General features: G+C 39.2%; 1 protein-coding gene across 1 annotated transcript; it reads right to left on the bottom strand.

Moving 5' to 3' along the window:
• Positions 1 to 468: 468 nt before the first annotated feature.
• LOC113119149 (delta-type opioid receptor-like) lies at positions 469 to 20,515 on the bottom strand. The gene is made up of 3 exons (XM_026288389.1): positions 19,973 to 20,515; positions 2,323 to 2,678; positions 469 to 2,165 (listed from the first exon to the last, which is right to left on the bottom strand). The coding sequence occupies exons 1-3, from the start codon at positions 20,209 to 20,211 to the stop codon at positions 1,636 to 1,638; spliced, it is 1,125 nt and encodes a 374-aa protein (XP_026144174.1). The 5' UTR covers positions 20,212 to 20,515; the 3' UTR covers positions 469 to 1,635.
• Between the last annotated feature and the right edge of the window lie 337 nt (positions 20,516 to 20,852).

The raw sequence follows: 20,852 nt of genomic DNA on the forward strand, positions 1-20,852 counted from the left end.
AGTGTTTGGCCTTCCAAAAGAAGACACAATTAGAAATCAGTGGTTAAGTTGTAAGGAACAACACTGTTCCAGAATAGTTCAATCCAAATATTCAGATGTGTACAGTGCATTTTATGGAGGACTGTTTCCTGGTTACAATGTCGGCTGTTCTGACTCACAGTCTGTAAGTACGTTTAAATATTTAAATAATTTGCCACTGATGTGTCAAACGCAAATGTAAAGTAGCTTTTGTTGTTAGTTGTTTCTCTCATCAAAAATGTAGACATGTTTTTTTTTGTTTATGCAGAACAATGGAATGCAACGCATAAAAAGACAGTACAAGTCATTATAATCCGTAATTATGTCCCCACTGGATGCTACAAATGTCTTGTTTGTAATGATTTTTTTTAGACCGATGAGCTTTGTAAAAATGTACACGTTTCAGAAAGGTGTGGCATAGAGAAACAATAATGTGCAGTGTGTGGAAAATAATACTACATTTCATTACAACAAATACACAAAATACTGTTTTTTTGTAGCGAAATCATATGACCCCTTTAATGGATCATTATTCCAAAACTCTTAAATGGTAATTTATTGTGTTTCTTCAGGTGGATTTGCTTTCTGTTTTAAGCAAACCTTATTGTGAATGTCCTTGAAATGGTGGATTTCAGAAGTCTGTTTTGTATACCCCTTCGTTGTAACTGAACAAAGAACAGCAACATTAGAAAATAAGTTTGTTCAGGGGCTACAGTAATGGAGTAAGTTTGAGAGGAAGCCACAGTTGATGCAGAGTTTGGTATCATGATCATGTCTTCAGCAATAATGGCAAATAATCCACCAATATGAATTTTTCCATATTGTTATTTTTTCTTCCACTAAATTATGGTTTAAACCATATACTCTCTGGTCTGTATGTCATAACATACCACCATTCTTCACTTTTCTCCAACCAGACAGCAGTCTGTTCTGTAGCAGGACATATTTTACCATCATTCCCCTGGAGTTTCCATCACTAGGGTTTACTGCTTTTGAGCAGAGTTTTTACATTTATTTCCCATGTTTGTTTGAGTTTTTCTATTTCCCCACAGCTCGTCCTCTACCAGTCCAATATCTGAGAGATAGAAGAAATTAAATATATAAACTGCTGAAAATACTTTTATTTTTATTTTTGAGGCAGTTCCCTCCAAATGGAACCCATCTTCACGGTTTGCTATCATAGCCTGTCTCAAATTTCATTTTCGGATTTCATCCATTGTTTGCAGACTTTCTGTTAATGGTCCTTCATTTAGATTTTTGGTCCTCAAAACCAGTAAGATTTCAGACCCTGAAAATCCACTGGACCTCGAAAGTCTGATCATTTACCCTGTTTTGGACATTGGGCTCAGAAGAGGCTCATCACTGTGTTAGCATTTCTTCTGAAAGATATAAAGTGCAAAAAAATGGTGCAGGAGAGGAGCTGCTTGACTCAGTTTCTCTGGTTATCTTCTGAATATGCAAAACTTGAGACAGTGTTGAGTACGCTTTCAAAATGTAGGAAGTGGCTTTACCATTCTTTTCCTAGAATTCAGTAGTGGAGATTTGAGTGACCTCAGATTGCAGGTCCTGCTGGACTCTTCTGGTCTGGGACCCCCGTGGGATCCTCTCCAGGCCTAGTCATACTGGCTTCTTTCCTGTCTCTGAAGGTGCACAAACGGACACTGGCTCCCTTGTGGCATTCCTTGCTTGGCTAAGGCTATTCTGGTCGGCCCTGGTTCGGAAGGGTGGGCAGAAGTCTCGGAAGCATCTCTTGAAATTCTCATCCAGGAAAGCATAGAGGACAGGATTGAGGCTGCTGTTGGTATAGCCGAGTGCAATACACAGGTGCCAGCTGGCAATCACAAAGGGGTTCTTCTGGTTGATGTCTACAAGTGTTTTCACAATGATGAAGATGTGGATAGGTGTCCAGCAGATAATGAAGGCAGCTACAACCACCAAGACCATTCGAGTGATTCTACGCATGTTTCTGTCCTTCTGCTTAGAGCCTGAGAGAAGACGGACACTTCTCAAACGCAGGATCATTAGACCATAGCAGATTGTGATGACTAGCACTGGTACCACAAATGCAAAGATAAACACACAGATCTTTGTCACTGTATCCCAGTACCAGTCTGGATCAGGGAACTTCAGCATGCAGACAGTTGCACCTGGTTTGGAATAAATCAAAATGGTTCTAGAATCAGAATCAGAATTCTAATTAGATTTTAAAGAAGGTTAACTTTTAATTGCTTGATTTTATCAAGACACATCTTCCAACAAATAAAACTTGCTTTCTAAAAATCTTACTTTTAAATATGTACCCACCTTGGTTTGTCACTCTGGTAACTGCCATTATCATGATTGGCACACCAACAGCAGAGGAGAGAATCCAGATGCACACATTGATGATTTTGGCCTTGATGGGGGTACGGAACTCCAGTGCTCTCACAGGGTGGCACACGGCAATGTAACGGTCCACACTCATCATAGTTAGGGTGAAGATACTGGTAAACATGTTATAGTAGTCAATAGCTATGATGATTTTACATAGAAGCTCACCAAAAGGCCAGGTGTTCATTAGATACTTGGCGCTCTGGAATGGAAGTGTACTAGTGGCCAGAGCATCTGCTAGTGCCAAATTGAAGATGTAGATGTTGGTGGCAGTTTTCAGCTTTGTGTATCTGCAGACACAGAAACAAAAGAGCAGTTTGTTAGGACATGTGTATGGGATGGCTATTGTGGTCTTACACTTTGCAGTTTATACAATTGGTGTAGCACAGTGGTTTAGTGGGTAAAACTGTCGCCAAACACAATAAATGGTTCAGAAACCAGCTGAGCTAGGAAATTGTGAAGAGTTTTATATTTTTCTGTGAAGAGCTGTATGTTTTCCCTTTGTCTGTGAGGAGAACTTGCACATCTGTGTCAAATCAACAGGTGCTCTGGTTTCCCTCACAGGCCTGCAGAGAATAGAAAGCATCTAAATGTGGTAGCACTAGTTTTTACCTCAAAAACATTTAGTAGTCAAAAGTTTAGTTAGAAGTTAGGTACATTTAATGGCATCCAAGTGACCTGTCTCTGCTTCTTTATTATTTTCAGACCCTTCTGTACACTGTCTATAAACTCATCATAACAGGAACCACACTTTCAGGTAGGTTTAAGGTTAGGTCCTACTTATTTTAGAGAAGAGGTGCTAACCATGGGGTCCCTCAAGGATCAGTGCATGGCTCATTCTGTTCTCACTATTCAGAACACTAATGACATTTTCATCTGGCAGGAACCAAAGGTTAGTGAGCTGAATTTTTATTTATTTTATCTAACCCCAATTGCTCCCTAGGCATGGTATCAAAAATGGTTGACAACTGCAGTGTGCATCTCTAATCAATGCTCTGTGAGCACTTTGATGGGTTAAATGCAGAGGACATTATTGTTGAGTTTGTGCAAGTCTATAAGTCTCGCATCAATTAGTGAACAGGATTGAGTCAGCAGTCAGCATACTATTCAACAAATTTGCTCAATAACACCATTTCATTCAGTAATGAAACACTGGGAACCAAACAACAGAAACCAAATTTGTTCTTCACTTCATTGAGAACAAGGATGAAAAATATTTTATTTTTGCAGTCATTTTTTGGCCAGTGCTGATATCAATCTTATGGAATCACCTTAGTCATTGAAAGGACACTATGACAAAGATATTAATTAATTTCCTCATTGAACACAGCAAAGAATGAAAGCTCATCAGATCCAGGAAAACATGCATGCTCAGTGGATCTATCCCATTCTCTATTTTACATAACACTTTATAACTGTAAATACTGTTGTTGCTGTTTTTTTTGGAATCTGTGATGAAAAAGGTGGTTTCACACACAAAAATGCATGGTTATGGAGCATAAGACATTCCCCTCCTACATCTCTTCATTATCAACCATTTTGCTGTCATCTTGCATGCATCATGTGCTTGTAAAGTGAAAAATTAGTTTACCCTGAGGCAACATCATGGAAGAAACACTTAATGTTATGCAACAAGTGAAAACATTTTTGCATTCCAAATGTTTATTAAGGTAGCACAACAATTCGGTCTTAATAAATCAGATTAATTAGAATGCTTCGCTAAGTGCATAACAGTAAATATAAATGGTTCATGCTTTTTGGATTAATGTCAAAGCCTTAAAAGCACTCTATCAACATTTCTGTATTGTGTGTATATCAGATGGAATGAATAAACAAAATAAACAAAACCATGCAATGGAAAATGAAGTACCAAAAAACTATTCAGGTATTGTTGTTGATTTTTTTAAATGCAATGTATAGTATACAATTTACATAGGACTTAAAAGCAAAGAAATGTTTCATCTTAAAACTTCAATCATACAACTTCACCTAGGCCTAGGCAATGAGGCATAACATAACAGCTACATTTATTAACACCAACACAGCTGGTATTATATAATAGTTATGCAAGAGCAGATCTCATATCTTGCTGATCATACGCTGAATTGTGCAGGTTGTGGGTGGAGGTGTTTTAGTGAAATGCTGGAGAGATGTGATTTCCCAAAGGAGAGGAGCGTTTTCACAGACTACACTTATTACAGCTCCATTTATTACTCCCAGTTGTCCGTATATCAGGTTGGCATGAAGCTCAACCTTTTAACCATACATGGTATTTGAGGATGTATTTGCAGGTTTTTTGTGTGTGTGTTAATTGGAGAGGTCACACAAGTATGGTATCAACATTGGACTAAATTCTTCCTTTTACCCAAGAACAAAAGAATACTTTAAAATGCAATTCAGAAAAAAACTAATTTAAAATAAATTTTAGTCATCCCCAAGGCAGACAATTTGATCTCCGTTTTTCCCAGGTAATTGGCAGTTATGTAAATGTCTATGAATCACATTTAGTCCATAGAGAGAGCTCTAAAGAAAAACCATCTCATCTCATGCCTATTCCCAGAGCAATCGTCCAGAACAATTGGCAGTGCATTATGGGCTCTTGCATTCTCCACTTTTTTATCTTCATCTGTAGCTATCAACACAAGCCTGCTCATTGCTCAGTGAGATTTAAAGCATTTGCAGTATTGAAGGTATCTGGAAGGAGAAGAGCATGAGAAAAAAAGGCATGAGCTGGTTTTGGCTGAAAAATAAAAATACGTCTTTGCGTATTTGAATTGATGGTGGTTCAATTTATTGTATGTTTTTATTCCTATTGTGTGTAGAATAAGCTGCTTTGCTAGAATAAGCTGTATTTGGTGAATGTCAGTTCATCCATTTAATTATGACTAAATTATGTATAATCTTTATTCTTCATATATCTGTCTCACATTTATAAAGAATTTTCTACTTGAAACATCACATCAGATATTATGTTGCATAAATGTTTTAATTATTATTATTGCAAAGGTATATCAAAGTCAAAGCTGAACAGCATGTGTTCTATTGTGTTTTCTTTTGTTAACCGTCACTTTAAATCACTAACAACAGCTGAAATCGTCCTCACTCTGTTCCTACCCAGCAGTCAAGAGTGATAAGCCACTGTCAAGAAACCATTCATCTCTAGACGTCTCAATATTCATCTGAGATTCAGTTGAGCAGTTCCTCTAAACACCCGTAGGATGGAGAGATTTGGATGGCCTGTGGACTAAGGACACAGGCTGGGTGGATTCACAGAAAAACTGCAAACTGTGTTTTGATGTGCACTCACATTTAATGTTGTTCAGCAAATTTTCAAACCTAGATATTTCAATGAGGACCCATGTAGCATGAGGATGAAAGACATTATTTTGATAGTCCACTTTAGACCTTGTACTAACTACAAGTAACTTTGCAACTACTAATTTGGTTTGCCAAGTTGAAACCTGCTTTGTTTGAAAGGGATTTCTGTGAGAGCTGTGTTTCTTACATCGTTATATTTCTGACAATGGAGAGTGAACGTGCTCTCAAAATGTTACCAGAATTTGGCTAATTTGATTGCACCTTTATTCACTAACCACCCACAATCCAATATAACTGATAGGCCTGGATATGTGTATCTGCACAGAGACACTTTTCTTTACCTCTTGTCACGGTTGGTAAACCGTGATCTCGTGTTGTTTACACTTTGTGGTGAATTCTGTGTGTCTCCGTTAATTGTATCAGCAACAGCTGCCACTCATTACTCATCCACTACATAATGGCTTGTCTCACGTCCTGTGTTTGTGAGATCGTTGTTCTATGTCGTTGTGTTTACCCCCCGTCTGGCTTCAGTGTTGTTTTTGCGTTTGGATGTCTGTGTTTTCCCAGAACCTCATCCACTCTTCGCACGTTCACTAAGCCATGGACACTTAACTTTGGCTCTATTCCCCGCAGTTCCTGTGCCACTCTCTCCTGCTGCCTCACGCTGTCAACATCCGGATTCCTCACCTTCTCTACACCACCGCCTGGACTTCTCACTGCTACACCATCCCTTCGGAGTCTCGCTGTCTCTACGTCATTGTCTGTTTGTGTACCATCACCATATCTTCTCATTAAAACCTTTAACTCGCTATTGTTTCCAGACTGTCCTTTCACCAGCCGTCACACCTCTTTTATATAAATTAGAATTTCTGTACATAGCATCTTATTCAACTCTAGTGTGACTGTATATAACTCTATAGCGCTATTTTCCTGGCACAATGTTGCATTTTTTTCTGCCTGTGGAAAGCATGTGGTAAATGAAATGTTAGCTGAAAGAAGTGTGTGTGTACATTTTATATTTTGTCAGTAATTTTAGGTATTATTATTAAGTGTATTTTTATGACTTTGGAGCTGTTAAGTGTTAAATATGCCACTGTAATAACTACAGTGGATCGTTGTTGTGATGAAGACTGACTCGGTTGTGGGTTGGAATCCATGTGCAGAGCTTTATTAAGCACAACAATACAAACAGAGGCAATAGGTGAGCAGAAATCGTGGTCAGAAAGCAAGCCAAGGGTCGTATATAATAGCGTCAATCCAAATAGCAAACAAATCCGAATCAGCAATCCAAAAGACAAGGTCAAGGGCAGGCGAAAGACATATATCAGCAAACAATCCGTGACTAAGAGAAACGCTTGGTAGAGACAGGGTAAACTGGCAATACTTCGCAACATGTTGTACAAACATCATGGCTTATAACAGGTGTAGACAGGAAGTGATGAGAGAAGAAGTGACAGTGTTCAGTATTCGGGAGACGGCTCCCTCTGGCGGTTGGATGAATGGATAGTGGATGCAGATGTTACAGAATCCCTCCCTCTATGAACACCTCCAGGTGTTCTCCGAGGACGTCCCCTTGGTCTGGGTGCAGGACGAGCATGGGTCTAGAATGTCCTTGGCAGCCACCCATGATCTCTCCTCTGGACCATAGCCTTCCCAGTCCACCAGGTATTGCAACCGGCCCCCATGACGCCTAGAATCCAGAATCTCCTTTACCAAGTACGCAGGAGCTCCATCAATGTCCAGTGGTGGAGGAGGTTCTCTCTCCTCAGTAGTGGAGCTGGAAGCAGGGTGGACCGGTTTCAACAGAGATACATGAAAAGAAGGAGAGATACGGTAATGAGCAGGAAGCTCAAGCCTGTAAGTTACTGGATTAATCTGCCGTAATATACGAAATGGGCCTACATACCGCGGGCTGAGCTTCCTGCTGGGAAGCCGCAACCGTAGATCCCGAGTCGACTACCAGACCTTCTGACCCGGCTGATAGTTGGGATGGGGACGCCTCCTGTGGTCTGCTTTGATCCTCTGAGCTCTGATTGCCCTTTGCAGCCTCACATGGGCACTGTCCCACACACGTTCACTTCTTCTGACCCAATCGTCCACCGCAGGCACTTCAGAAGGTTCCCCAGACCAAGGGAACATAAGAGGCTGATAACCTAGAACACACTTGAAGAGGGTGAGTCCTGTAGATGAATGAGTGAGTGAGTTCTGTGCATATTCCGCCCAAGGTAAAAAGTCACTCCAACGTTGTTGTTCCCGACTACAATAAGATCTGAGATAACGTCCCAACTCCTGATTTAATTTCTCAACCTGTCCATTAGCCTGGGGGTGATAGCCAGATGTTAAGCTCACATTAATGTCCAGTTGCTTGCAGAAAGCTTGCCACACACGAGACGTAAATTGCGAACCTCTATCAGAAACTATATCCTCTGGTATCCTATAAACACGAAAAACATGGTGAAACAATGCTTGTGCAGTTTCCATAGCTGTGGGTAGGCCCTTTAGTGGGATAAGACGGCAAGATTTAGAGAAACGATCAATAATTACCAGGATCGTGGTGTAGCCATTGGAGCTGGGCAGATCTGTAACTAAGTCCACAGCCAGGTGTGACCAGGGGCGTTGAGGAATTGGTAGAGGTACAAGAAGACCAGCTGGTAATTCTCGTGGTGTCTTGGACTGAGCACACACACTGCAAGACTTGACATACATAGAGACATCATTAATTAGATTAGGCCACCAAAAGGAGTTACGCACCATTTCTACTGTCCGTTGAATACCAGGATGCCCGGAGCTTAAAGATGTATGCACCCATTGTATAATTCGTTGGCGGAGAGACCCAGGGACATAATGACGGTCAGGGGGACAATCTGGTGGCGTGATTTCTGTTTGTCCTTCACGTTGTAGTTCCTCCATTATATCCCAGCGAATGGGTGCCACAATCACTGAAGGAGGTAGAATAGGACCTTGGCAACAAGAAGTTTCATCTGAATCAAATTGTCGTGAAAGCGCATCAGCCTTGCCGTTCTTGCTTCCTGGACGGTAAGTGACTGTGAACTGAAACCTAGTGAAAAATAATGACCAACGGGCTTGTCTAGGGTTGAGACGTTTAGCACACTTAATGTACTCTAAATTCTTGTGGTCCGTAATAACCTGGAAAGGATGGCGAGCTCCCTCCAACCAGTGTCTCCACTCTGCCAGTGCTGCTTTAATAGACAATAGTTCCTTATTACCCACGTCATAGTTCCTTTCTGCGGTTGTTAGCTTTCTGGAAAAAAAAACACAGGGAAATACTTTTCCAGGGTTCCCATGTCTCTGCGACAGAACTGCTCCAATGCCGAAGTCAGAGGCATCTACTTCTACAATGAATGGCAAGTCAGGATCCGGATGTTTCAAGATTGGGGCTGTAGTAAAACTAGTTTTCAGAGTCTCAAAGGCTGTTTGGGCAGACTGAATCCAAGATAATTTCTTTGGTTTGCCCTTAAGCAATGAGGTTAGAGGGGCTGCAATGGAACTGTAGTTACGGATAAACCTCCTATAAAAGTTAGCAAATCCCAAGAATCTCTGTAGCTCCTTAATCGTGGTAGGACGTGGCCACTTTGTGACTGCTTCAACCTTTCCAGTGTCCATCTCTACTCCTTTGTGACTTATTTTGTAACCAAGAAAGGTGGTACTAGAGACGTGGAACTCACATTTCTCTGCCTTGACATATAGTTTGTTAGCCAGTAGTCGGGACAGAACATTTCTTACATGATTGATGTGTTGCTCACGTGTCTTTGAATAGATCAGAATATCATCAATGTAAGCAATAACATAGTGATTCAGAAGGTCGCGGAAAATCTCATTAATGAATGACTGAAAGACAGACGGGGCATTGGCCAGGCCATACGGCATAACGGAGTATTCATAGTGCCCCCTAGTGGTGATAAAGGCGGTCTTCCACTCATCACCTTCTCTGATTCTGATTAAATTATAGGCACTGCGCAGATCCAATTTGGTGAAAATAGTGGCTTCACGTAACTGTTCTAATGCAGGAGGAACTAATGGAAGTGGATACCTGTTCTTGATAGTCACTGTGTTGAGACCACGGTAATCTATGCAGGGACGTAGACCTCCATCCTTCTTTTCAACAAACAAGAAACCCGATGCTGCTGGTGACGTGGAAGGACGGATGAAACCAGATGCTAGAGCCTCCTCAATGTATTTTTCCATGGCCTGCGTTTCAGGAATGGTTAATGGATATACCTTGCTCTTGGGAGGTGTAGTGTTCGGTAACAGTTCGATTGCACAGTCCCAGGGGCGGTGAGGAGGTAACTGGGTGGCCTTGGTTTTGCTGAAGACCTCATTGTAGTCAGAATACTGTGGGGGAATAAAAACTGATTCATTAGATGCAGGGCTTTCAATACTGGTGGTTAAACAGGGAAATTGTAACTGGAGTTGAAGACAATGGCTGTTACAGTATGGCGACCATTTAGTAAGCTCCTTGGAGCTCCAGGAAATTTGTGGATCATGGACAGTCAGCCATGGATTACCCAATACTACTGGATGCTGTGGTGTAGATGTGACATACAAAGAAATGGTCTCTGAGTGGAACAGGCCAATCTTGACAGTAACGGGCACAGTTTGATGGGTAATTCCTCCACCAATAGGCTGGCTATTTATGGCAGTGATGTTAATAGGTGGTATGCACTGGATAACAGGAATGTTGAGTTCACGGACCAATTCATGATGGATCAAATTTAGGGCAGAACCGGAGTCAATTAATGCTGTAACACTATGAGCAGAATTAGCATGGTTGAGTGTGAGGAGAAGAGTAAAACAACTGGTCAGCATATTGGTTAAGGACGTACTCACTTTGATCTGGGAGGGCTTGTTAGGGCATGAACGACACTGATGACCCGGTTGACCACAGTAGAAACATAAACGATTAGCTCGGCGTCGTTCCTTTTCCTCCACAGAGACTTTAGTTAAACCAATCTGCATAGGCTCAGCGGGTTCCTGATAATTAGTGGTTGGGGTGGACATTGAAGTAGCAAGCGAACTCGGAGGATTATTACGTAGCAGATTATCAATTTTTATAGCCATTGAAAACATTTGGTGGAGATCTGAGCCAACATCCTTGCATGCCAGTTCGGCCTGTAGTGTCTGATTGAGGCCCTGCTTAAACACTGGTTTCAGTGCTACCTCATTCCAACCACTCTGTGCCGCTAGGGTGCGAAATTCAACTGCATAATCAGCAGCAGTGCGATTCCCTTGACGTAACTGTAGTAGTTGCATTGAAACGTCTCTCCCACCCGCTGGGTATTCAAATACTTCATGTATTTGTTTGGAGAAGTAATCAAATGAGGTTCGAATACTATCATTCTGGTCCCAAACTGCTGATGCCCACTCGAGAGCCCTTCCCGTTAACAATGACATCATGAAAGAGCACTTAGTTGAGTCTCTCAGAAATGCCTCAGGCTGGCTACCAAAATAGATGGTGCACTGACGCAAAAATCCCCTGCATTTTTCAGGTGAACCATCAAACTTATCGGGTAAAGAAAATCTTACCGGATCAGGCCTGGTCGGAGGAAGGGACTGAATGTAACGTGTCAGGTGTTCATTTGCAGCTTGCAGAGATGAGAGTTGGCCCTGGAGCTCCTGTATCATCTCTCTCTGATAACTGAACGCGGCCTGTAGTTGAGATAACTCTGCTGGATTCTGGTCAGGCGAAGTATTCTGTGACGAAGACTGACTCGGTTGTGGGTTGGAATCCATGTGCAGAGCTTTATTAAGCACAACAATACAAACAGAGGCAATAGGTGAGCAGAAATCGTGGTCAGAAAGCAAGCCAAGGGTCGTATATAATAGCGTCAATCCAAATAGCAAACAAATCCGAATCAGCAATCCAAAAGACAAGGTCAAGGGCAGGCGTAAGACATATATCAGCAAACAATCCGTGACTAAGAGAAACGCTTGGTAGAGACAGGGTAAACTGGCAATACTTCGCAACATGTTGTACAAACATCATGGCTTATAACAGGTGTAGACAGGAAGTGATGAGAGAAGAAGTGACAGTGTTCAGTATTCGGGAGACGGCTCCCTCTGGCGGTTGGATGAATGGATAGTGGATGCAGATGTTACAGATGTACACAAGCATTCTTTTTTTGGTGCCTTAAATAACTTTGTCCTTTTCTTGTAATTTCATAGCCACTCACCAAACTTACATACTCCCAGAACAGATGTTTGGGTAGAGAGTGTCACTGAAACAGAAGCCAATCAAATTATTGCAAGCCAGTGAACCATCTTCCAAGTGAAACTTACATGCATTTGCTTTAAGAAGCGTTTTTCCGTAAAGTATGTCAAGTAATTTGCTACGTCTTCCGTACCCTGCCATTCTGTGCAAGCTTGCAACATGGAGAACTACGCAAGCGAATTGTGCTCAGCACTTATTTATTGGGCATGTCTGTGAACAGTTACTACTTTTGCATAATTAATATTTGTGAATCAGGTGGTCAATAAACGCTAACTGCGCATACAAATTAATAACTTGATAAGAGAGCACAATTCATTCTCTGTGAATTCCCCTTCTGCTTCCAAGATTTCCATGATTTCTTGTATAATTTGCATGTTGTATCAAATAAGCTGCCTTGCCAGTGTTTTGTGCATGAAAATGTACAGTAATGTTGATTAATAATCATGGGCTTCCAAGTTTTTTGGATTAGCATCCCTTAGCAAACAATCTTTGTATTTTAGCCCCATCAGCACAGCGTCAGATGAAAATGCCTTCTGATGTCTGTTCATGCTGAGTGTGGGAAGATTCATTATAAAAAGTGGTTTTGTTCAGAATTAACTCAACGTGAGGTCTGTTCCCATGAACATATCCGTCTGCATATATAGAGTTAATTACCACACAAACACAGACTCCTGTATTATTATCACAGAGTATGAGAACAAAACCTGACAGCATGGGAAAGATTTGTGCTTACAATACATCATAAAAGTAAGATTTTGACTTAACCCGTAAAGGTCATTAATGAAATGTCAAATTGTTTAAAGGTAGCACAGGTGCCTCACAGCAAGAAGGCATCTGGTTTGAGTCAGACGACCTTTCTAATTGATATAACTTTTTTTCTGAACTACATTAATCCTAACTAAATAATAATAATAATAATAATAGTAATAATAATAAAATAAAAATAAGTCAGTCTCATCTACTCAAAAGAGGCTGTCTTTGATTTAATCCCACATCCCAAGAGGATTCCATCACTTTACCCAAGGCTAAACTTTAAAATGTTAAACGAATGGAAATTATGTCATCACTTAATCAGCACTTTAAAGAAGACCATTGTGAGAGTGTTAGAGTTTTTGTCTCACGAGACTAGTTTAAGAAGCAGGAGAGTCAAGCAAAAGTTTCCTTTCAATCTTAAGGTGAGTATTTCTGTCTAGGATAAATATTTGAGATGGTGAAGAGATCTCTTTTTTATTTTATTTTTCTTCCCTCTGGTTAGCTTCAATGTCATGTATCTACCCCATTACGATCAGATTGTTTCTTGTCTCTACTCCTACTGTCCTGACCATTAAAGGTGAAAAACCTCATTGCAATAATAAAAAAAAGCAACAGCAAGCTCTGAGCAGTAAAACATTTTTATAATGGAGTCTTGCATGAGATTACAGCAAGACAATAATGAGATCGCACACGTTTCTCTCGTATTGTCATTTTGGATTCCTTTCTTTCAGACATTCGTCATGTCTCAGTTGTGTCTACTTTTTTTCTCCTAAGGATTTTTAGGAGAAACATCTGAGACACTGTTGAGAGAAAAACACGAGAATCACAACTAAGTCTCCTGAGCTTAGAAAAAGCAACCACTAAGCAATAAACTATTCCTATAATGGAGTCTTGACAGATAAAACAATGGAGAGATATTCTCTGTTTCTTCCAACACATTCTCTGTTTCGACTCTTATTTTCTTATTTGTGTTTACTTCCATTTCTCCTCATCTGTAACATCTGAAATACTGTTGATACTAAAATTAGAGAGATGTAAAGAGAATCTCATATAAGTCTCCTAAGCTTAGGAAAAGCAACCAATGAGCAGTAAAATTTTCCTATAGGAGGGGCTTGGGTCTGTGTGACATCACACAGCCAAAAATCTGAGAATGGCTTGATTTGAAAAAGTGGATATTATTTATCCTGATAAAAAAATAAAAAAATAAAAACAACAATGGGTGGATTTTTATCATTATAGGTTGGTTGTGTACCACACTGCCAACACACGTTTCAGTTCAAATTTAATTTTGCATCTGATGACCCCTTTAAGTCTGAAGACGTTTCTTCTTTTTAAAAGAATTCTGGTTTCCAGTATATATTAAGCAGTGACATTGTAATTATCTCAATGTCAAGGCTGATTCAGTACACTTTCTTATATTTGTTCATTTTGTGTTCATCTCTTCCATCTATTTTATTTTCTGCCTACAAAACGAATCCAATTAATTCTGGTATGTCCACAGTAATATAGTATATGACTATTGGCTCTCAAAACAGGAGCTCTGGCTCATGGCCATTTGCTGTGCTCGATTCTGAACACCGTGCATCTGAAATGCTGATGTATCCATTTTAAGCCTCGGTACATTATGTTTCTCTAGGAGAACAACCTCCTTGTGCATTAAAGCATTTCTAGCCTTGATAATTCATGCCGATTCCAAGAAATTATTCAATCAGATAAACAATTAACAGGCTCATTAAATTGCTCAATTAAATTCCCAATAGTGCTTTTTCTCAAAGTGTTCATAAAAATCTAATTATGTTACTGACAACCTGACATATGTAATTGCGAGCATGTTTTTGGAGTATTTTTTCAGGACTTCATTGTGTACTGATAAATGTTTTAGTACACACTGACAGCATCTGCTGGTATTTGTCAAAGAGACATGTACGTGATCAGTGCTTTTGTTTTTTGAAGTCACTGTGTAACTCATAAGCCCCTTTCATAACGCTCATTATGACTCGCACAAAAACAGTTGATGGTTAATGGCACATTGCCATATGCTGATCTCTCTAAATCTGCTAAGAAACACTGAAGCATGATTGTGATGCTTTGTAGTCCACTAACAATTGGTTTAATCACACGTATACACAGCATATTCATGTTGGTTCAGTTTTTCTATTAGAGTGAGCAACAGAGAACAATATCTCTGGCAAATATACTGTTTTTGTGTATGATTTTGACGTCACGAGCAGGATGTTAGGTTTGGACCGTCTGCCCTGTTGGCTGATCTACAACTCACACACACAGAACTGTGCTAAGAGGGAAGCATGCTGCGCTGAGTCAGACTGAAGCACGCACACACAGATATGTATAATGAAGACATTATGTATATCTCAGCTGCATATAAACACAAATATTCTGCATCTACAATCTTTGTCTTGTCTCATATGTAGGATTATTTCTGCAACATTTCCAACCAAGGAAAACAAAACATCAAAAAACGTGTTCCTACCGAGGTACAATAGTTTGACTCTTAAAAACTCTTAAATAAAATCTCAGCCTAGGTTGTTCGAAATTTGCCAATCATATTTCTTTTTTCATGGGTTGATTTCTGAAGAACCCGAAAGGAGAAATTTAGAAGAGTGTGCTTGCTCCTCCTTTTTCCACCACTGTCAAGCTCCAATCAATAAAAAACAAAAAGTACCATTGAAATAATTCATATCACACATACATTGTATTTAAGATATTCTGAAGCCATATTCAGTCTTAATGTAGTGAAGCTTACTGAAAATCTGTTAAATGAAAATCTTACCTCTCAAGGTTGAATTGTAATTCTACATGTGCTGTTTGGTTGCAGCACACAAGAACTAGGTTTCAGTAACATGAGACCAGGCACAGCACATCTAAAGGGCTATAACGGAAGTGACTTTGTGCACTTCAGTGGAGTGTAATATTATAACAAAGATGATTGTAGACTCTTCAAAAATTACCTTTTGTGTTCCACTCAAAAAAAAAAAAAAAAAACATGCATATAGTAGGTTTGGTAAAAAAACATCCTTCTATACTCGCCTCCAAAACTGCAAACACATACCTATAGACTTAATTTTGCAATGAACACTAGTGGTAGTAAAGCACCAATGACATTATTACTTTTCAAACTACTGTAATATGATTGTAGGGCAGATTATCAGTTGCAGTCTATAATGTGACCTTGAAATAATTTTTCTACAGTGCATGAACTGTAAACTAATACATTTTGCATCACATAGCTCCATTTATGGCTTTTCTGTCATAGTAAACTTGCTCATTCGCTCACCCGGTACAGCACTGTATCTGCGATGCAAAGCATTTAGCTATGAGTCCTGTGAAACATGAGTTACCATGAAAAAACACAAAAGCTAAAATGGCACGGTTGCTTCTGCAAATGTGTTTTTATCTCATGTTTGCTTTTGTTAACACTGTCTGGGTTTAGGGTCAGCTTTTGCGTAGGTGGTATGTTAGTTTCAAACACAATAGAGCATTAACCTTTTAGCAGACTTTTTTTTCCCCAAACTGCCACAACCAGCGAAATAAAAGATGCCACATTCATCTGTTAACACACTTTTTATGCCACTCACAGAACTTTTCACTCTGACAGTACCCTGAAATGTGCAATAAGGAACATAATATCACTTTGCAGAACTGCTGCCACAGGCATATTTTTCCAATGAGTCTGGGTTGGGTTTGGAACTACATGAGGGAGATTAAATAACAACAGAATTATTCCTTCAAAAAATATCAGCCATTATTAGGTTTCCAGCAAAATTCCACAGCATTAATATATTTTTTGGACATAGATGTATTACATCTGCCTGTGGGTAAGTCTATACTTAATGGCCACCACTATACAGTAGAACAAAAAGACAAGGCAATTACAGACATACATAAACTGAACACCAATTACAGTCTAAACTCTTTCCATCACAAAGCCTTCCTCTCCACCCGTTCCACCTGCTACCCATGACCTGTGTAGTGATGCTGTACTTTTACCATAGAGACTCATTTGCAGAATAATGATGCTGTTGTTTTAAAGATTGTACCAGCACAACAGGCTTTCTAGTGCAGCCTTAATAATCATGTGCAGGTCTCCTCAGTCACAGAGCTCTCAGTGACGGGTGATGAAAAGACCCTCAGACAGACTACTGACAAGTGCCTTCAGCTTTAACTCAATTGTGTGAGCCGCCATCATTATCAGTCGTACGGCACAGACTCCCACCATCTTCTGATGTCCGCCTGCATGAGGGTAAAACCTGGTTGTATTTCAACAGATTTTTCTTTGCCTTCATTCCAAAATGAACTCATTTTGTTTCTTTCTTGCTTCTTGTTCGATCTATCATTTCCTGTTTCCAGGCTTGCTCATAAAATAATGCTAAGAGGATTGAATTTTTACTGCTGCAATTTCAGTACAATTGGTCTGCTCCGAGTTGCTGGTGACCGCTGCTGCTAAATGACTGTGTATTTCTCCTTATCTTATCTTGTGTGAGAGAAGAGCTTACAAACCTTGAAAATATTCTGAAGCAGGGTTGAGTATAATATAAGGCTCTCGTAAACTCAATTTGTTACACCAGATATGAAATGATGCTGAATTGGAATTTGAATTCAAAAAGAGGAATTTATGTAAAAAAAAAAAAAAAAAAAAAAAAAAGCAATGAGTTTACCTCTAAAGTTAAATGTTACCAATCAAAAAAAGCAGATTTACCAAGAACAGATTTTACACCATGGAAAATAAAAGTAAGTAAATAAACAAATAAATAAATAAATAAATATTATAATGATTATCACATTATTTTAAATCATTAAGATTTGTAAATATTTTTTTTAAATTCTAATTTAGAATAATTTCTGAAAATTCTACTCAGAATTCAAACAGAAAAGGGTTCTTTTAAATTCCAATAATGTGCATACATACATATACATTATGTTTTAATTCTATTTCCTTATTAAATTCATATTTAAATTAACACATTTATTTATTTTGTCAATATTCATCACATTCAAAATAAAGGATTGTGTTTCATAATATGTGTGTTTACGGAGTATTTTTATATGTGCACAATTGTATTCAACAACAAATATAGAAGCTATCTATCTATCTATCTATCTATCTATCTATCTATCTATCTATCTATCTATCTATCTATCTATCTATCTATCTATCTATCTATCTATCTAACTATCTATCTATGTTGTTCTCTATCTATCTATGATATATATATATATATGTGTGTGTGTGTGTGTGTGTGTGTGTATATGTATACACACACACACACACAGTAAACACACATATATCATGTAAACACAAACTGTTATTTGATGCTTATTTATTTACTTACATTTTGTTTAATTTATTTTACTTTCTTTTTTTAACAATCATTTGTCATTTCTAGGGGGAAAAAAGATCCACCCGTATCTTAGTACCTTTTAATCTTTTCATGAAAAATAAAATAAACAAATCAGTTAATCATAAACTGCCAATCATAATAATTTCTGCTTATGTTTCCACTGCACACTTATATCTTTATCAGTGTGCAACTTACAGTTGTCTAATTATTCAAAGTGAAAGCACCTCATGTTACAGCTAAGCTCTAGTCTACTCTGAGGCAGAGAAGAATTAGCACTTAATTAGTATGTTGATTAAAGCTGTCTGTGTCGAAGCACCTCAGTATCAGGAGAATAGAACAATTACTGTCATTGTGACGACCCACAGCTGCGGCGGCTGCTTCTTACACTCATTTTCCAGACATCCCGGCGACTTCAAGACTCTCGCTGTGGCTGTCAACTTCAAGCTGACACATTAAAAAGATATTCTGCTTTACACACACACACAAAAGCTTTTTGAAAAGAATGAAAGGCTATTAAAATGATGAGTCAAGGCCCACAGTGGTGTCTGATAGATCTTTAGTTTAAATGGGTAAGGTTAGAAATGTCAGTTTTTTAGCACCACCTCTTCGCCTCCACTCACCGAGAGCATATATTACCTCATAGAGAGACATTTATCACATCTGAATGCCACACTCTGGAACGTATGTGCACACAAGATGTCTCTTGAGATAGCCATGGTTGTGCCCATAATGCCATTTCCATCAGATGGTCCTGAAATGAGGTCGTTTCCTGTCCTAGCGCTCCTTACATCTCCTCTCTCAAGACTTGACACCTGATGAATAAGCAGAGGTCTAGCACAGCCCCCCGTCAGCAGCCCAATTAACATGGGGGGAGATGCACATCTATTACAATCAGGGACAGCACCACCAATCGATACCTGATAACATATCTTTGTGTTCGTCCACACTGCTCATTGCAACCTGAGAAAAAAAAGAAAAAAAAAACCTATGGCGATCATCTAAGATTGCTGACCCCCAGGGTCTAAGGCATGAAACGAATTACAGATGTACATTAATACATGACTTGCACGCTGGTGAGGAATTTGCTCTAATGAGTCATTTATCACATTGTGCATTTGTTCCTTTAAGCCAGATATCTGATTCACACATTAATTTACCCAAAACCAACACATAAAGTGAAAAAGAAGAGAAGAATTGCACACATGCCTGTTTTCTCTAGCAGTGGTTTTTATATCAGGCACCTACTTTGAATATGTTCTTATATTTCATAATTCATCATAGTTTTATAACCGCTCTTATGTAAAGAGGTAAACATGGTAAACCTAAACGGGCAAACAAGAGTCAACTATACACTGATGATTTAACAGAAAGAACTGTTCTCAAGAATTTTTCTTTAATGCTAAAAATCATTAGGAAATTAAGTAAAGATAATGTTCCATGAAGATGTGTTGTAAATGTCCTACCGTAAATATATCAAAACTTAATTATTGAGTAATAACATGCACTGCTAAGAAATTAATTTGGACAACTTTAAAGGTGATTTTTTTTTTTTTTTTTTTTTTTTTTTTGCACCCTCAGATTCCAGATTTTCCAATAGTTGTATCTCAGCCAAATATGATCCTATCCTAACAAACCATGCATCAATGGAAGGCTTATTTATACAGCTTTCAGATGATGATGATGATGATCATTATTACTGGTTTTGTGTTCCAGTGTCACATATATTACATGCATCACTAAAATGTCATAAAAGGTCAGTGTATATTTCATAAACTGTATTGTTTCAAGGCAATGACTGTGGAAAATGGTTCAGTTGAAACTAGATAGATAGATAGATAGATAGATAGATAGATAGATAGATAGATAGATAGATAGATAGATAGATAGATAGATTCCCCACGCGTTTCTGTTTTGTCTCTCTTACCTGACCACTCCATACATCACGAGGATGTTTCCCAAGAGTCCCACCACGCAGATAACGGAGTACAGAGCAGTGATGGAAATGGCGATGATGATTCCCGCCGGGCTCTTTACCGGGTTAGGCTCGGTGTAGTTCCTCCCGTCGGGAACGAAGCCCATCACCTCGTCGGGGAAAGTGACATTAAACGGGTTAATGGAGTAGAGGTCGGAGATGTCGGCGCCGGGGAGGACGGACGGCTCCATCGCTTCAGCCTCGCTGCCCAAAGTTGCGCTTCACGGTTTGAACTCGATCTGAGCGCGGGAAAATGTATGAGAAGCTATAATATGAGCTCGGTTTGTGCAGGAATCAGTATAAACTCGCGTCCAGCCGGGGTTAGAGACAGCAGGGATGAAAGTTTCTCTCGTCTACAGGTGTGAGATGCACTCTGCTCTCTGAACGGATCTGATCCCCGCCTCAAACTCGCGCTTTTTTATGTGAGGGAGGCGAGTCGAAGGAGAGCTTCACTACGTCAACCTGCATTATTCGGATTCCCGACACATAATTAAACTACCCGTGAGATTTATGACCGACAAGGCAGATATTTAACAGCAGCCACATAACAAGCAGAGAACTTCAGGATGAAAACACGTTTAGCCTACGTGACATTAAATAGCAGTCGAAAAAACGGTTGCATTTGTGGTCTGTAAATATGTAAAACATATAGCATAACTAAGTAGCTTATGCTAGTAGGTTATGCTTTTTATTGCTTAGGATACTTTGCAATTCTCACATCTCTCATTTTAGTATCAACAGTAACTTATAGCTATGTTTGATTTATGAATGATAAGCTTTTTCCTTACTGGTACTATATACATAAATAAATGCATGGCCCTTAAAGTCAATG

Source organism: Carassius auratus, chromosome 19 (assembly GCF_003368295.1).
Source record: "Carassius auratus strain Wakin chromosome 19, ASM336829v1, whole genome shotgun sequence".
Lineage (NCBI taxonomy): Eukaryota > Metazoa > Chordata > Actinopteri > Cypriniformes > Cyprinidae > Carassius > Carassius auratus.

Excerpts from the sequence above, each read along its gene's own strand:
- LOC113119149 (XM_026288389.1), bottom strand. The coding sequence starts at position 20,211 with ATGGAGCCGTCCGTCCTCCCCGGCGCCGACATCTCCGACCTCTACTCC. Across the intron at positions 2,679-19,972 it reads GTGATGTATGGAGTGGTCAG|ATACACAAAGCTGAAAACTG; the intron begins GTAAGAGAGACA and ends CTGTGTCTGCAG. Across the intron at positions 2,166-2,322 it reads TACCAGAGTGACAAACCAAG|GTGCAACTGTCTGCATGCTG; the intron begins GTGGGTACATAT and ends ATTCCAAACCAG.